The sequence below is a fragment of the Struthio camelus genome, chromosome 11 (genome assembly GCF_040807025.1).
Source record: "Struthio camelus isolate bStrCam1 chromosome 11, bStrCam1.hap1, whole genome shotgun sequence".
NCBI lineage: Eukaryota > Metazoa > Chordata > Aves > Struthioniformes > Struthionidae > Struthio > Struthio camelus.
Genome location: NC_090952.1, coordinates 27,639,802 through 27,658,315, shown reverse-complemented (window position 1 = coordinate 27,658,315; position 18,514 = coordinate 27,639,802). Strand labels below are relative to the sequence as shown.

The 18,514-nt window shown below is 41.7% G+C and overlaps 1 protein-coding gene across 2 annotated transcripts in view; it reads left to right on the top strand.

Moving 5' to 3' along the window:
- Positions 1-18,514, top strand: part of EDA (ectodysplasin A) — a 104,992-nt gene that overhangs the window by 77,263 nt on the left and 9,215 nt on the right. For both annotated transcript variants that reach the window (XM_068957148.1, XM_068957147.1), the window contains exons 3-6: positions 10,778-10,807; positions 15,502-15,681; positions 17,482-17,516; positions 17,939-17,990. In XM_068957148.1, the coding sequence (XP_068813249.1) occupies positions 10,778-10,807; positions 15,502-15,681; positions 17,482-17,516; positions 17,939-17,990 (297 nt within the window). The remainder of the gene's footprint in view (positions 1-10,777; positions 10,808-15,501; positions 15,682-17,481; positions 17,517-17,938; positions 17,991-18,514) is intronic.

The following is an 18,514-nucleotide window of genomic DNA, read 5'->3' as shown; positions in this document are numbered from 1 at the left end:
GGTTCGCCATCAGAGACGAGGGAGGGTGGAGTCTCGTGCTGCCCACGTAGCTCTCCGGCCTTGTGGAGAAGGCAGGCATCAGACGCAGGACAGAGCAGAGTATGTGTTGGCCTCCTGGAGCAACACTGCAAGCTCTGCCTCTGAGGCTGAAGTGGATCCAGTGGGATCAGCTGATCCTTCTTTATGTCATATAAAGTAATTAAAATTCCCGTTGCAGTAAATAAGGATAAGTATGCTTTTCTGAAGAAAAGAATTGGAGTAATGATTTTCAGTAGAATTCTTCTGATTGTTAGAGAAGCAGAGCTAAGATCACAGAGTAATTTAGGGTGGAAGGAACCTCAGGAGGTCACTGGATCCAACCCTCTCCCCCAAAGCAGGACCAACGTTGTGACAGACGTGACGAGGCAGTGAGGATGTCAGATGCCTGCAGCACTATTGCTGTTTCGGCCCAGTTCTTCTAAGACCCACGCACCCATGTTGTTCCTCATGCCAAAAAGCCCTTGTGAGATATGCGGGGCTGGATGAGTCTGCGCTTGCTCCAGTATGTCCCCCTCACGTGGCACCTGGGAATCTGCAAATTACACAGTCCTTTTTGGTCAATGCACGAGAGCAGTTACTGTCATCCTCCTTCCTCCAGCCCCAACAGGGTAGAGCATGGTTGTGCTACAAATACCTTTACCTGGACAAAAGGAAACAGGTTTTTGATTGATCTTCTCTTAGGTTTGTCTCTTTTGCTCGCACTTCCATTCTTATTATCCTGAACTGCTCCAACTGAAGACTTTTTCCCTTTAATATAATTAAGGATCCCTTTAAAATACATCACAACCTACTCTCTCTGTCCCCCAATATCTCAGCATTTTTGGATTTAACTGTCGTCACATTCCTTATGAGTTTCGTTAAGTTATTCCTACCTGTGAAGAGCCCCATTTCTTAATGGTCAAACAAGGTAAAAATCTCTCTGGGGTACCATGAGGAGAAAAAATCAACGGCAACATAAAACCTGCTGTTATGTGATGAGATCTCACATAGTCTGAAGCTGTCTGAGGAAGGGAGTTTGTGGCACTCTGGCTTGCAGTGACACTCCAGTGACCCTGGACACCAGACAAGAATGAGCTGTGACTTCTCTCTGTTCATTTTTAGGCTGATGGGGTTCGAGCTGAAGTCTCGTATATGGGATCAGAGGAATAAGGAGAGAGCAGGCTACTGATTCACAGAGCTCCTGGAACAGGATCTCATCATCTGGATGGCACATGGATATAGGCTAGTCCTTTGAGAGATTGCTCAGAGGAGAATAGTGCGGCAGCAGAAAGCAACCCTCATACCTAACTCACCACAAAAGAAATGATTCTCAGCCTTTGCTGTTGATACACAAACTCTTCTCAGACCCTCTGGCCAAGAAGCATAGTGTTCCAGAAGTCTCAAAGGAGACCTCAGTGCAGGACACTTCCCCTTGAGACGTATGGAGACATATGAAAAGTCCTTGAAGGAGATGAAGGATAGCCTCAGAAGTGGACGTAGCCAAGGGAGTGCCTCATTACAAGATGAGCTGCAAACTCCTCTTGATCTCAAGGGCTGGAGGAAACTAGCTGTGAGTGTTAGGCAGTTTAATTCACCACAGGGGTGTGGTATCATAAACAAAGAGTGTCAGCTATAAATTGGCACCCAGACAGTTTTGGGGACTTAGCTGCCTGTAATTCTAGAATATGACGGGGTACTATTATCTTCCGAAGCAAAGACTTCTGAAATTCAGGACTTACAGTTCTGTTGTGAGTAGAGTTTAAAGGAACTGAGCAGCAGGCTAGGATGAACTCTTGGTAGTGCTGTTGAAGGAAGATACCATTAAATGAAAGACAAGGAGGGTATACCATTTTATGGGAGGCCAGTATGGAGTTGTGTCAGTTTAAGATGTAGCCAGAAAAAGAGAATTAGGGGTGACTGTGTCCGTAGGTGAATTTAAAGAGTTTAAAACAAAATCAAAACAAAAGCAGAGAGAGAAGCAATAGTGATGATTGAGAAGAAATGAATGGCACTGGCCTCTGCCCTAGGTACTTATATATCAAGCACTGCTGTTCCTTCATCCTTTTTTTTTTTTTCACTTTGTGTGGTGAACTTTACATTCTGTTATACAATGTATTCAGTATATTCTGTTATATTGGAGTTAGTAATAGCCTTGTGCCTGGGACATCCCGTTCCGCCCCTAACTTGGATCCAGCCATTTTGCCTGTAATTGCAGACAGTATCCTTCCTCCACACTTAGGGGCAGACTGCCCTTCCTCATTCCACCTGCCACACCTTCAAAAATATTCTAACAAGTCAAACCAGAAGTTTTGAGAAATACAAGGTGTGTTTTACTTCTGGGATATTTTCCTGAATTTATAGTTCATCATTTTTTCTAAATATTTTGGAGTAATAGTACCAAATTTGATCTGTTCTTCAAGATCTGTTGCCTTGTTCTTTGGAATTGATAGAGAAACACTTTATTTTTAGGGGATAGGAAAAAACTCATCTTGTTTTAGTATTTGTATCACTGACTGATATTTCAGTAGGGTCCAAGAAGCTTTCATCTGGCTAGACCAAATTTCCTGAAAATGTTGAAAACATATTGGTTCCAAACCTCCCCCAAAACCACATGTTCTAGATTAAGCATGTGTTTGGGAGCTAACATCCTTCTTTCCCCAACTCTATCACAGTCTGGCATTAATAACATTGCACTTAAAAATATTTGAAAAGCATTACATGTCTCATACCCATGTGAATGGAGCAAATATTGTTACACTAGTTCTGTAAATGAAAGAACTGAATTTCAGAGGTTTGACCAAAGTGGGGTTGTTTGATCTTGTCCTTTGAGACAACTTACCAAAGAATGTAGTAAATTCTCCATTGCTTGAAATCTTTTATCTTTGAAGTAACACTTGAGCTTTTCCTTTTTTCCTTTTTTTTTTCTTTTTGCCTTAAAATTGGTCAAATAGAGACAAAATGATTGAGGGAAGGCTTGTTAGGTAGGAATTCTTTTACACTTGATCATCACGATGGTTCTTTCTGGTCTTAATGTTTGTGAAGGTTAACAAGGCTGGCTAGACAAGTCATAGACCTTGGAATTGTAAAAATTACCTGAATAGTTGGTTTGCTGCTTTTTTTTTTTTTTTTTTTGAAAGCTTCAGGTGGCAGAGAACTTCCTTCCTGGAAAAGCGGAAACTTTCAAGGTTGGTAGACGCTTGCTAGTGACTTATATGAAAGACGGAATTTATTATGGACTATTAGGCAGAATAACAACCTGCCGGTAGTTAAGACTTGAGTCCTGTGGTGCTCACCCACTGCACTGTGAAGCCTGGGCTGTTGTACTCTGTTTCTGTTTCTTCTCTCTCCCACTCTGCATTTTGTCTATTTAGATTCCAGGCTCCTTGAAGACAAAAATCCCTGTGTGCAAATGGGGCATTGGCTGGGATTTTATATGCTTCAAGAATGCCATTAATAATGATTTCCCAACTAACGTCCAGGAACTAGACTCATATCCTGTTAGCTTTCTATTCTCTCGAAGTTACTTGTGGATTTGGGCAGTATTCAGAGCTTTGTCTGAGATGTATCAAGTGGGCTCTTTCTTAAACCAGATGGTTAACAGGGTTAACACAAATTTCCATAGCTGGTGAGAACAGTAGTCATTGAACCTAATATTCCTCTTCCAATTACCGCCAAAAGTTCGCACTTCAAAGAAAAGCTGTAATTTTCTTTGTAGTTCACAAAGATGGTATAGTTTTGAAAACGTACATATTAGATAAGTTATATGGAGCTCCCTGCTTCTGTTCTTGAAAGTAGCTGTAGACTTAATGATTTCACGTAGAAGTCACCTCTTGCTTATTTTACAAATGAGTATGAAGAGAAACAAGTGAAGTGACATTTCTGGAAGGCACTAACATCTCATTAATCATCAAGATTTTTGTCTGTGATTCAGTTTGCCTTTTCAGCCTGGAATGAAGATTAATTTCTCAGTACCTCTATTTTCTCATCTGTAGAAGGCAGGATGGGGACGGTAATGCGGAGAGCTCTGTGTCCACTCTCACAGGGACAGTAATAATTGTTGAATAAGAACAATTCAGTTGTGTTATCTGGTCTTACTTGCCTCCCAAACCAGAACTGTGCTTAGGCAAGAAGATTGACAGTACATCATAGTAATTTGGGGCTAGGAAAATAGAAAAGGAATGTCATCATAATCCCGGGAGCAAGCAGTGAAAATAGAGTGAAATCTGAAAATGGGTTGGCGCAGTCTATAGATGATATTGCAGTCCTTGTAGCATATCTCTTCATAATTTGTTTCTGAGGTAAACATAGGTCACCTTTAAGACACCAGTAGATTTTCTTCATTTTATTTCAGCACGGTTAAATGCAACTAATCACATGGCACATACACCCGATATGGCACAGATGCCTCTCTGTGAGCAAATTGCTTCTTACAGCCTTCTCGGTGCTCTATGAAGAACAAATATGAAGTTATAATTACATCTGAAGTGTAAAAGGGTAGGTATTTCATAACTTTCTCAGACATACCTTGGAGGAAGTCAGATATTTCATCTCTCCAAGTTTCTCTGTACAGCGAAACCCTATTCTCCCCTCACCCCAGAGACTCTTTGCTCTGAGTTTAATGCCGATGCTGGTAGAGTACATTAACAAAACGCATTGATGTTGTTCTGCTCTTTGCGATTGAGAACTGGAGAAAATTCAGCAGCCTTCTCAGGTACGAACCCTTTGTCTGACAGATTCCTATTATCAACCTTTCATAGGTTTTATATGAAGCAGGCATAATTACAAAGATCTGTTCCCATCAATAAAATCAGTTTGAACTGTTTCGAAGGAATTTGAACTATTTCTTGTTAATCCACACGCATAACTAATAAATGAACACATTTTTTTTAACATCCTATGTATATCAGCACGTGTCCTAAAGAAGTTTTTGATATTCTTATATTAATAGTAAATCATAGCAGTGTGTAGCATGCTGAAAGTAAAATCAGAAAAGAAATATAAACTGTATTAATCTTTATAAGAGAAAACATGTCAAATGTAATATCTTTGAGTTGCATCACCATCTGTTTTTTTCTGAAAACCTTGGCCGTTATCCAGCAGATGTTAGGTCTGCAGAGCTGGGGGCTAGAACCTGTTCTCTGAAGCCCGATAAGGTGTCTTCTGCCGCTGGCTGTGCCACAGGTGCTGTTTTACACAACAAAACTTCATCTATTGCCAATATTTTCTTTAAATTAGGAGAGAGGTTTGCAGCTGTAATGGCTCGTTGCTAAAACCTATGGCCATAATAACTCTGCTTGAAGAAGTGATTTGGTGTTGCTTTGAGCTACAGTAGATGTGTCTTCCACTTCCGCAGAACCTGACTGTCCCTGTAAGCAGAAAGCTTTGAGGGTGGGTTTTTTTTTGGTTTGGGCTGGAGTATTTACTGTCCTATAGCACTGTATTTCCCTGCTTGTAACTTTCCCTCAAATTTTACCACTGTTGCTGACTTTATATTCTCTCCTTTTCTGTTACCATTCTTTTTTATTTTCAAAATAGATGTGGAAAATAAGCTTTTAAAGGACTCAAAGTCTTGAGCTGTTCGAAGCCACGGTCTTCAAAAGCCCAGCGTGCAGTTCTGCTACTCTCGCACCTTTTTGGGGGGGAAATGATGTCCTGCGAGCAAAAAGCTCAGCTGGCAGATAATGGAGCTGCTGTGAATCAATATAGCCAGAGCTGGTGAGCTTTTTCTGAAGGAAATAAAATGAAATTTTATAATTATAAATTACTTCATAATTATAAATTATTATTATAAATTGTAAAAGTAGATCAAGTAGCAAGTTTAAATGTTTCAGGTGAGCTTAGCAGTCTACTTGGTAGTTTTGAAATTATGGCTTTCAATAAGAGTAGGCAAAAATAACCTAAATACTTTCCAAAAGGAATGGCGAATTTTTGAGAGACTTTAAGGAGCTATCCCTGATGCCAGAGAACTCGGCTTTGAGCCAGAAGATGTCTCCAAACCTGCGTTCCGCAATCTCTCCGTTCTGGACGTTAGAAAAAGCCTTCTAATTTCCAGCTTAACTGTCTTTGTGCCTAACTTACATGCGACGTGTGCCAAAGCTGTCCTTTAAGTCTTAGTAGGTCATCTTCCTCCCTGCCTGCTCCCCAATAGTGTGTTTACAGCAGTATTCATCCCTTTCTCAGTGTGGTCAGTCTTGACTGCTAACTGGATAGGCTCTTCTTATTTATTTTCTGAAGATAGACAGTCCAGTCATGCCTGTTTGACCTTTGCAGGAGTTCCTCTGTCATCTTGTTCTCATTTAGATCAGTCTTTTTGTATGATCAGGATTGAATTAATTACTCCAGATTTTTCACCCCTGTTTACAAAGTGGTTCAGTATTTCCTTCTCTCTGCTGGAAATATTTCCACTGATACTCTTGTAGGATTGCATTTCCCTCTTTCCTGGCTGTATCGCAGAAAATCAATGCATACGCACAGTGTTTTCCTTGGCTCCAGCTGAGCAGCTCCACCATACAGCAGAAATGCTTATTACTCCCTATGTCTGTGTAATTTATAGTATTATGCGTTTTGTATGACTGGGTCTCGTTCCATGCTTATTATAGAAAGAGATAGTCTTCCCTAAATCTTGGCATCTGTCTTGTCCTCAAACACAAGCAGAAAGCATACAGAATGGAAGGAGAAGCTAGGTGAGATAATAGGAAGAAGTACAAAAGTATGGCACAAAGGTATGTGGAGAAAAATATCCATGCTTTGGTAGCTATTGCATTTGATACAAGCAATCAAGACCATGGTCTTGATCTCTGATAAGGACAGAATAGATACTTGTGAAAATTCATGAAGAACAGAGGTGATGTCAGAAAACTGTTGAAAAGCAAGCTCAGGGCCAAGTGTATAAAGAAGGCAAAAGAGGAACTGAGAACAATTGACCAATCAGGTTACTCTTGGTTCCCACCTGAGCTGGAAGGAGTCATCCAATGCACTGCCGTAAGCACCTGGAAGACAAAGGCAAGGTCAGTAACAGACAACATTAGATTTTCAGTCAGGAGGGATTGCACGTTAATATGGGAGAACCACAACAGAATTCAACAACGTATTGAGAAATTGGAGAACAGACTGAAAAAGAAAGTGTGATGATACCCTGTACTCCTTCCCACTAAATTTCTTCCAAGGTTAATCAGCTGCATAAAGACAAAGTGGAGCAACCTGCTGATAGTTGTGTAGAAAAAGATCAAATGCTGTATTGATTCAAAACCTGAGTATAAGTTATCACATCAAATATTGAGGAAAAATGCGAATGCAATATTGAAACGTATGAACGAGACTTTAGCCCTAGAGGACACATCTAGAGGACTGTGTCCAGTATGAGGCACCAAAATTCTAGAAATTTATTGATCCAGAAGTGACAGAAGGCATCTAGGAGACTGCTATTAAAGATCAAAAATCTGAAATGGGTGCCTGGGATGAAGGATTGAGTGAACTGAGGTGGTTTAGCCTGGAGAAGATGACTGAGTGGGAAGATGGATTTTCAGTAACAGAGGTCTCCTGCAAGGAGGAAGAAAAGAAATAATTTCAATGTTCCTGGCATATGAAGTAGGAAGATAAAATTGTAGTAAGGGAGATTTAAGTTAGACATCGTGAGAAATTTCAAGGGTGAATATGGATTTCCTCTGAAGGCTTCATCTTTGGAGGTCCTGGAGAACGAGTCAGGCAAATGCTTGTTAAGAATAATCTGAATGTAGTTGATCTTGCTTACTGTTTTATTGATTATCCTTTTCTGTATGCTTCCATTAATATCTTTGAAGGAAGTATTAAAAAATTACTACAGTAACATGAAAACTGATATTATTGCCTGTTCAAATACCTGTGAAAATATTTTAACGTTTTTCTTGAGATGATTTTTTTTTCCTTTGGCAAAAAGAACTAGGAAGATAAATGGATCTGCGTATACTTTAAATGCAAGAATCATTCTTCCGGTGATGATTTTGTGTGTGTGTGTGTGTGTGTGTGTGTGTGTGTGTCTATGTGTGTCCAAGAGACACTGCCACTCTCTCTTGTAGAAGTCCACGTACTTTAAATAAATTACCTAGCATTTTCTTGATTGTTTTTTAATGAGACACTGTACTGGCTGATTTTGCTGCTCATATGTTTTCTGTTGCTTCTTGCTTATAGATAAAACTAGATAACCAGAGAGTAACAAGTATTGAACCATGGCAGGATTTGACTGGCTATATTGTTTAAACATTGGCAGAAAGAATTTGTTCTTCCTCACGTAGATGTTGGGTGTACTAGCGTACTTCAAGTAAAGCGTTCAAGCCCTGGGGCCTCAGGGCCTTTCATCTCAGAGGGAGTATCCATCTGCCATTGCGGTGGAACTCTGCTGCCCAAACTCAGTATGAGACTTTGTTACCATCTTAGAGTAAACTTAGAAAGTTCAGATGAGTTTATCGTTTTGAGCAAAAATTAGGCAAGTTCTGCCTTGTGTTGTATCAGATGAATCTTACAGCTCTCTGCTGCAATTAAATGATCCATCCCCTCATATTGGGAGACGAACAGATGCAAACCCCAGAGACTCAGAAGCTCCCAAGGCTAATAATATTGTGTTTTTTCATGTCAGAAGTATTTTTGTGTTTGTCGAAAGATTCACTTGCACAGCCGTAACATCTCACTCTGCCGTGCCTGGAACAGATGCGTGTGTTGTAATATAGACTGCGAACATTGACATCGCATGTGGTTCTCATTCGTCCCATTCATCTTTGAAGCTAATTGGTTCCATCCATTTCAAATGTGTTTGGCTCGCCGCAGTTATTTGTACTTTCACTCTGGTTATAGCACTAATGGTGTGATATATATAACATGAAATAAACTCTCGTGACTCCAAGGTCTGAAGAGACACATACACAGCATTCACATTTCGCTCAGCATTTTTTTTAAATTACATCTCCAGGCAATTTTTTCTTTTCTCTGAAAGTGTTATTAACTAGCTGGTGCCCCAGATGAGGGCCTGGAGAGATCGCCAGTGCGATCATTGCTAATTCTGCATTGTGGGAAGTGTCAGAGCTCGGAAAATGCAAAAAGAGGAGCCTGTTGGTGTTTGCAAAACATGAAAGGTTTTACAGCTCATCTCTTTATTCTGGACTAAATGTTTCGTTTCACTATTACTCCTTAGCAAGGTGGTAGCACTAGCATTATTGGAAGCCTATGTGGTGTACCATCTACCTGTTTTAATATTCTGAATACATGAAGTCATAGTAAATTAATATAAATATAGATACTACAAGAAATTTCCCATCCTACCATAACGTAATGCATGGAAATCAGTACTCTTGTTGAAAAGACGTGAATAAGGTTCCTGGATATTTCTCTGGTTCTTCTCTCATCTTTCTTTTAATTAGTTATGGGAACACAGTACTGGCACTTCCGTACTAGTTTCTAATTTGTCTTTCGCTCCCATTGCTGAGTCAAGACGTGCTCCTTACCTTCCACACGCCGCAATGCTGCAGCGCTCGGCGAGCGCGGGGCAGGCGGAGCCGGCCGGGCCGAGAAGGTGGCGCCATCTCCGACGGGCCTCTCCTCTGCCCCCTCCGGCGAGCGCGCATGGAGAGCCCTAGCTAAAAATGACGATTGCGTTGTTTCTTCTACGCTGTAGGGTCTGACGAAATATTGGCCCAAATATAAATTAGAAGGAGCGCTTTTCTCTTTCACAGCGCTCTGCTGCAGGAGGAGATGAGTCCCGAGTTGCAGTGTTTTGCGAGCAGAGTTACTGCCTGGGTTTTGTTCCCCACCGAACCTTGTAAATGCACCTCCTGCACTTTTCTCTACTTCCCTACAAGACGAGTAGTAAATAGATCTTCTTGCAAAAAATTGATGGGGGGGTTTTTTTGATATGTTTACCTCCTTGTAAAGGTGATTTCAGTTCTCAATATACGTTCAAACCCAGATTTTAGGCGCATTTGACTGATAAACCCTTGGCAAGGGAGTGCCTGGGGAGTTTTGCGGTTTATGTCTACTCCCTGATTAATTTTTGAGGAAGCAATGGCACATGTCTCACACTTTAATTTCTACTGCTATTTTGATGCTCAAAAAGTCCTGCAGTTTCTCAGTTTTACTGTAAATATTTTCCGTTCTTGCTTTGAGAGGCTTGTATTTCCGAAGTTTAAGTAAGCCAGTTTATACGAATCCTTTGATTTTTAAAAAAAAAAATTTTCTTATTACTTTTAAACACCTTGGCTTGCAGGCATTTGCGTTAGTGCTTTGCCCCGGGAGCTGAGTCTCGTGAGCTCCCTTCTGAGCCGTCCTGGCTGAGGAGCAAAGCGTGTCCGCTCTAAACCACTGTTTCGCAAGCTTGGCCACTTGGAGCTGACGTGTTTATTTTGTAAACAGATTGGTGGCCTGCTTTTGTGATTGACCTGATGAAAAGAAATTCTGTCATGCAGCAAATTATTAATGGTTGGCCTCCACGTGGTCACAAGGCCATCCTACAACGCGTCCTGGCCCAGGCCAGGACATCCGGCAACATCAACTCGGTTGCTAGTTTGAGAGAAGGCAAGGCAACCCGGGGTCCTGGTAGGATCTTTCTACCGTCATAGCATTTGACTGTAAATGGCAGAAAAAGGTGCATCTTTGGCTTAGCGTTTTTGTTACTAATTTTGTTCCAGCTCTAGACAGCCTTCTTTTTGGTGGCTGTTGATGGCCGAGGGGATTTTTTTTAGTATTTCAGATGAAATGGTCACTGAATTTCAATAGCTTTCTTTTTTCTTTGCAGGTCCGAGTTCAGTTAAAAACAAGAAAAAGGGTAAGTTTGAATTTTAACTGAATTTTACTGTAATGACTCCTTTCTGCGCCTGTGTTGAACCACCCCAGCTATGATTCTCTCTGATCAGCGTGAAGGAGAGAACGCATGTCCTTTCCCCTCTCCACAAGTGACGAGGAGTAGCGAGCGCTCAACATGTTTTTGAACAGGGGGTTAGCCATGCTCTCGTGCCCCCTCCTTGCTGTGGCAGGGTCGCGTTAGCGAGCAGGGCCCTGGGAGGACAGACATTCATTGCAATTTTCCTTGAAAGCCAAAGGAAAGTTAATTACGTTGTACAGACGCGCGTGCTAAAGCCTAACGTGCTGTAGTTTGACGGCCAAGCAGAATTGAGTCTCATGCCAGGTCTCGTGAGCTGCTTGCTGTTTGCCAGGCTATCTGCAGCGAAACGACTTTAATTTTCATCTCTGGCTCTTCTCCTGCAGATCTGTCTTTCTAGCAAGCCTACGCGCAGGTAGAATTAAATGCGCTCTGCAACTGACTTCTAGATGCTTATTAAATTCAGAAGGAGCGTTTTATGTGTCCGTTCAAAGTGATGGCCAGGCCGCAGATACTTTGACTTTCTTACCGTGTTCTTCAGGCTGTTTGGGGCATGTAATTGATTGTTTTTGAAAATGCTGATCTGTGAGTCGTTTGTGCCTTGGGTTATTTGGTGCGTAGGCCTGGATTCAGTGGCAGTATCTGGTGTACTCCTGGGAAATACTTACATTCATGCTCTTATTTGCTCCCAGGAACTTGAGCAAGTCAAAGTATCTGAGTTGCCACATAAACTTGTTCTCAAAAAAATGTTACACTACTGATTTCAAGGAAGCGTCGTCCCATTGCCCATTTTTTGCTCCTCATAACCATCAAAATACTTTTGTGTACATATTAAAAGTTGTGGTCTGTACTTACAACGCGTTGTAGGTTACAAGAAATACATAAACAGACTGTGTGCAACTCAGGGGCTCCCCCAGATGTACTTTCTTTGAAACACATGAAGCTCACCACTGATACAAGGCTTAGTTTATCAAGTGGCTTATGTAGGCATTGAAATGACGCACACGCTGATGTCCAAACCTGTGCAACAAAGCATTTATAGGTATAGTTAGTGTCAAGTCTGTGCTTATTACTTGGAGCCCTATTGTATTTAATACATATTTGATTAAAAGAAAAGTTAGCTCTTTATCCGCTTTGCGTTATGCTCTGTCGCTCAGAAGAAATTTCCGTACGTTCCAGGCTTTCTCATAGACCCCAGACTGCAATTATTGCGCACAGCAACAGGCAGCAGCTGAGCTTCTGTGTTGTTTGCATGTGTATGCTGCTTTAATAGCACATCAAATCATTTTTACTCATTATATACAAACGCAAAACTTATGGCTGAGAAGTTGAGACAGGCTACAGTTAGAAACTTAGTTTATATTTACCCCCAAAAGCAGCATAAAATTTTGTGTTCTAAAAATTTGTCCTGACAAAACTCTGAAACCCTAAACCCATGTTAAATCAGCTGAACTAATAGCAAATGATGATTGTGGTATTCATAGCGGTTTTGGAGTAGCAGAGGGATCTCATAGTACTGTATTATATACAGCTGTAGTGCTGTATACAATTTTTTAATTTTATGGTATTGTCACTTTTTTCTTTTAAGAGTTGTAGCTTATTGTTTGCCATACAACGATTAAGGAAAATATATTGCTTCTGCCGCGTTTGAGTTTTGGATTCTGCCAAGTACATTTGGCTAAAGATAGAGACTTGGCAAGTTAGGAACTGGATGATCGAGACACTCGCTACAAAGCTCTTCTGTGGTGGTGCTGGTGATTGCCAGAGGACACTTTTAAACCTATGTAGATTTATGAGATATGGCAGCTCTACACAAGAGCATGATTTGCTGCGCAAGAGCCACAGATAATATCTGCTTAACCAGAAGGATTGACTTTCTGTTTTGGTTCACTGTTAAAACACTGAATGCTCTCAGGAGTTGGATTTCAAGAGGCTATGTCAGCCTGTTACCAGTTCTTGATTTCTTTCCTTGTGTGACATGCGTGCACTAACACAGACACACAACTGCGTAACTGTAGGGCTTGTTCTTGTGGGCAAGGACTTCTTGGACGGCGTGTGTTCTGCCCAAGAAAGCGACTCTTACACAAGTTTAGAGAGAGAAAAGGAGCGACAGAAGAATGTCATTCCCCACGTAGCCTACTGCAAGTGTCCGAAGAGTCTTACTTAGTTTTAAAGTGCAGTATTTGTTATATGCGATAACTGAGCTGTGGACCGTCTCCTTTGTGAGTAGATGACTCATGAGCTTCATAGTGACCATGTAACTGTTTTTTGTCTTACGACTTTAACAAGGAGGCTTCCAGTAATACAGAAAAGTAGCCGAATTTACTTGGAGGAGTCAGAATGCATAGAAAATAAGTGTCCTTGTGCAGCTTCAGAATTATATGCAATTGTTCTACTGCTAAAATAGCAGCTAATTTAGTAGCAAAACGGATCTCTGAGACAGATTAGTTAAAACAGCTGTAATGTGTATCCCTCTTGGGAAGTAAAGCAAGGAGACACAGCAGCAGGATCCTGACTTAATAGATGTGATCCTTCATTAGGGTAATCTAGATTGAAGGGGTAATGAGTGAAAAGAATTTTGTAAGTACGCTTTAGGGGAAATAGGTAAGGATTTTAATTCAAGGTGATATTTCCAAAGCGTGTCATTATCCTAAGGAAGAGAAGAGTTGCTGGATTGGAAGGAGGTTGGCTTGTTGCCAGTTCAGATTTGAAGGCACATGTCCACTGATCTGGACAGAAATACTACTGTTCACAGTTTGTCCCCTTAAGCCTTTTGCCCCATTTTTGTAGGATACCAGTATTACTTTAATATTACTTTAGTCACCTGTACTTGCTTTAAAATAGTTTTCTACTGTAAAAAGTACAAGATGGTATTCTATTTTCTTTAGACCTAGAAATAAAGAGCAGGCACTGAGATTAATTGTATGCAATTGACTGACTCTCAGTTCTATGCCCATCGCTTAAAGAAGTTGAGGGACTAGCATCTCTTTCAGCTACAGGCAAAAAACAAGCTTTTTCATCATCTAATGAGAGAAAAAGAAACCGAACGCTTGATCAAACAGCTTGGGAAGGGACGGTGTGGCACACTAACTGAAACAGTGCAGTTAGTTGTCCCTAAGGGGATTTCGGTGTGCCCTTGTTAATGGCCAGTGGCCAAGGTGCATCCAGTGGAGAGCTGGATCCTTCCAGTTCTGTGCTGACTAAAATAGGATTTTTTTGGTAGTTCTATTCCATCACAGTGATGCACGTTTAGTAGAGAGACAAGTACATAAATGTGCTTAGAAACCATTCCAGTAGTCTTTATCTCATATCCTAACTGTTGCTGTTGTGTGAAAAAGCTGATTAAGTCTCCCCGATGGCTGCCTTTGCTTCAGCAATTGATTAATGATTTTGCTGTTTATAAAGCTCTTCAGCATAAGAGCTGTTACAAAGTAGCATTTTTAAAACTGCATTAAACAAACATAATTTCTATCAAGTGTCTAGAAAACTAGGAAATCACAGGTTAGGCTTTCCGTGCAGATCTCACTTCAGTCCATTGTGTATATGCCTTATAGGAATCTTTACTTACATGGTTGCACTATTTGTTTTTCCTGGGACCCATCCCTTTTCAGCGTTTTCATCCTCGTTGTTGAATTATTAGTCCTTCCCTTATCTGTCTATCCAAAGCCCAAAATGAAAATTTAATTATTTGAAGATACTGTTTAGTTTAGTCTCTAAATGCTTCATGCGTGTTAACAAATGCGTCCTCATTGCATCTAAGAACGTGCTACTTTATCTGTCTTAACAGTTAGGAAGCCTGGGGGGGAATGTGTTACGTAGCACCCGCAAGTTCAGGCACCCGGTTTGCCTGCTGGGCTGCGTCGGCCCTTGCAGGGCTGGTGAGGGAAGGGAAGGCTGCTGAGAAGAGGAGCTGAGCTTAAGCTCTGAACCGCCCTCTGGAGGACTCTCTCTCCCTCAAACACGGAGATCAAATGATACGTTACCGCATCATTAAAGATTATATCATAAGCCATACGCATACAGCTGGTTGATAAGATTGCAACTATTTTCCATCAAAATGCAATTTTCATCATAAAATTGAGAAATTACAGAGCATTTCCTGTTGACTTTTAGTATTTCAACTTTCATTGTGTTGCACTGTAGTTTGTAATTCTTCAAATGATCCGTTTTAATTTTATCACAGCAAATATTGTGCTTTGAAAACTCGTTTGATGTACTGACCGCCTCTTAGGCATTCTGCCTTTCAGAAGGCTGTAGCTTCAAACCTTGAACAACCAACTCCCGCCCCGGCACAGAGAGCAGGATTTCCAAGCGAGCGCTGTAGTTAATCTCTAGGGCAGAAGATTGTGGTCTCTATTTGTGGGCTCCACAGCAGGTGACTCTACTCTGCAAAGATGGCCTCATAGAGTGCATGTCCCTTGTTTAAATATAGTTTTATATGCCAGAAGGAACCGACAGGAAGGCAGCCTGCTGCCTTCCATTCTGCCACCATTGTCCTCATGTCGCTGAACCGTGACGACCTGTGGTTCAGCTGGTTGGTGGCTCTTCCTCTTGGTGCCTTCTCAGTGCTTTCTTTTAGGTAAAAGACAGTGCCGTGCTCAATATGCAGAGAAGCTAATATTTGACCTTGTATTTTTCAGGTAAAAAGGCTGGTCCTCCAGGGCCCAATGGTCCCCAGGGGCCACCAGGCCCTCCTGGGCCCCAGGGCCCCCCCGGGATTCCCGGGATCCCCGGGATCCCCGGCACAACTGTAATGGGACCGCCCGGCCCTCCTGGCCCACCGGGCCCTCAGGGACCACCTGGACTGCAGGGCCCTTCAGGTAACTTTTTTGTTTCACTTCTCTGTGGACAGAGCCTTCATAAGCCATGGTGATGTGGCAAATATCACAGTGGCACTGTATTGCTGTGAGAAGAAAAAAAACCCTCCCATGTGTGACGGTGGCACAGTCTGAAGCAAGGTTAGTGTCCAAATGCGATGCAGGATCCCCAGGCAGGACTTAATGTTACTGTTCTTGAATGTCTTGGGGAAAATGCAAATAAGGAGAGAAGGGTTTAAAGCCCATCTTGCCACAGTAGCTCAGCTGGAGGGTCTGAAGACAAGCAATGTCTGGTGCAGCCAGTTTCTGGTCACGGGCGCGACTGGGATCCCAAGTTGTTTAGTTGAAGGTTTGTTGCAGCGTGCGAAGCGGTGACTGTCCGAAGAGGATGGACGCGACAAGACAGTGTAGCTGGCCTGGTTTGCTGCAGGACTTGTTCTGCATTGTGTGAGGGGAGGAGGAGGTTGTTTAAACTCTCCACAGGTAGCGGTTCCCCTAGGGAGCGCGTAGAAGGGAGTTGCAGGGCCACTGCAAAGGCTGCTGGCACAAAGTCACCTAGACCGGCTGCGGGAGACCAGGCTGCTGTCTGCCTCTCTTGCTTATCAATTACTTTTGTCCAGCTTAGGGAGGAAGAACAGTTTAATGGTTAAAGCACAAGACTTCAAATCTTGGTATTGTTTCTAGTCATAAGTTTTCTTTCTCTGTGTGTCACTGACATGTATGATTTCCTGAGTCCCTGAGACGTGTACGCTGCTTTTCAGCATTACAGGGAAGCAGAAGCTTTGTGACTATCCCTCTGAAAACATAAAAATACATAAGTATTCAAATACAGACCTTGAGAAGGAGTAGGAAAGACCTGCAGAGCCTTAGTTCCTGTTAAGCTTCATATGAACCTGGATTTTACCAGCATTGAAATCTTCAAATGACTGAGTTCTGTGCAGGGAAATGGCCTGCAAGCTGTCTCTTCTTTGTAATGGTTGGGAGTTTCCTTTAATTGCTTTTAAACTAACATAAACCCCAGTTTGTTTTTCTGCCACAGCTCCTGTTTTCACTTTTCTTTGTGTTTCTTGTATCTGCACCGTATTGTTTCTCCATGAAGTCATATGCCCATTATTTTGTAAAAATCCCCGAACTTAACAACTCTTGAAAATACAAACTGGTGGAAGTTAACATTAATGTTGTTTGTTTTGCATACATATATTTTAACAATCCAGTATTGAAAAATACTTCTTTAGAGATATGAGGGCTATTACCCTATAGCTTGTGTGGCTCTTAAACTGAAAGTCAATCAAGTTTTCCTTTATATCTCAGAAACTGCCAAAGCACGGGCCAGGAGCCGCATGAGGTCCTTAGCACTCCAGAGTGCTGCCCACAAGCTTCTCTTCGTTAACAGAGATTTGGCACTCAGAGAAGAGATTTCAGCATGTAGCTTGAACGCAATGAATGACCTGAGTTACTGCAGAGTGAAACTTGTAATCTTTGCAGCCAAGGGTCTTGTTACCACTACAAATCAGGAAAAGAGTTGTTTCAGTTTTTCCTTCTAATGGAAACTGGTTGAATAAAGTTGGGGCATTTTGATTATATTAACAGAAATGTAGATTAACAGGAAAAAGTTGATGAAGCTCTTTCTTATTTATTTACTTTCTAACATTAAGCTATGCATTTTACAGCTACTGTTATCCTCTTTTCCTGTGAAAATGACTCTTTAATGCTTATTAGGGGTAAGAGAAGTTTTCTGCATAGGAGTATTTACTGCAGCTCTTTCAAGCTTCATCTTCAATGATGTGAAATTGCATTTTGCAGGTGCCACAGACAAGGCAGGCTCCAGAGACATCCAGGTTGGTTGATCTTCTTTTAAGGGAAAAAGTTAGCCTTGAGGCTGGCTGGTTCTTGGAAAAAGTTACCAATTGTGTTTGCTAATGTGTATTTGATGGCATAGCACTGAAAAAAAATCCTTTCCTGTGTGTGTTAAACCATAGCTACACAAAATGGTTGGCTGAGCTCACCTTTCTCATTGCTCAAAGGAAAGCAGTGTTCATCTGGCGTGGTGTTCTCATCTCTTTTCCAGTACTTAAACATTATCTTGTCATTGACCATTGTCAGCTGCTCTGATCTCCTTTTTTGTTTACCAAAAGCAGTACTGATTTCAGAGTGTATCATGCATATGTACTGGTTGCCAGTTCTGTGGAGCTATGTCAAGTTACAGTAAAATGATGCAGTGTTTCTGGCTAATTTTAAATCCCAGTAATCTTATTTGCAGCCAGCTGTGGTTCATCTTCAAGGCCAAGGCTCAGCAATTCAAGTAAAGAATGGTAAGGATCTCCTGATATTGACTGTTACTGTAAAGAGTCCATCCTGCTCCCTTCGTTTCAAAGTTTGGGTGTAAGCCGCCCATCCTAGAACACTGATCACTAGTTGTCTTTGTGGCCTGCTGTTGGCCTCACCCTGCGCTAGTTCGAATCTCTGTTGCCCAGCCACCCTCAAACCAGTCTTCTGTTCATCATCCGACCCCTTTCCTCCTATGTTCATATGTATCTCCCAGTTTTTCTCTACTCTGTGTATCTCCCAGTAATTCTGTCCCACTCTATCTCAGCTTCTGCTTGGCTTCCAGATACATTGTCTGCCTCCTCAAACCTGTTGTTATATCATCAATTGTCATCAGCCCCTTGACTCACCAGCCTTCTTTCACGATCTCTTTTTTTCATTTGAAGCCTTCAGTGTATCCTTTTCCTGTCTCAGCCCCATTAGCCTGTGTTATTCTCCATTTTTCCCAATAATTTATGTTAGGGAAAAGCACAGCTGTAGTGTGAACCGAGAGGAAACACAGATGCACAGC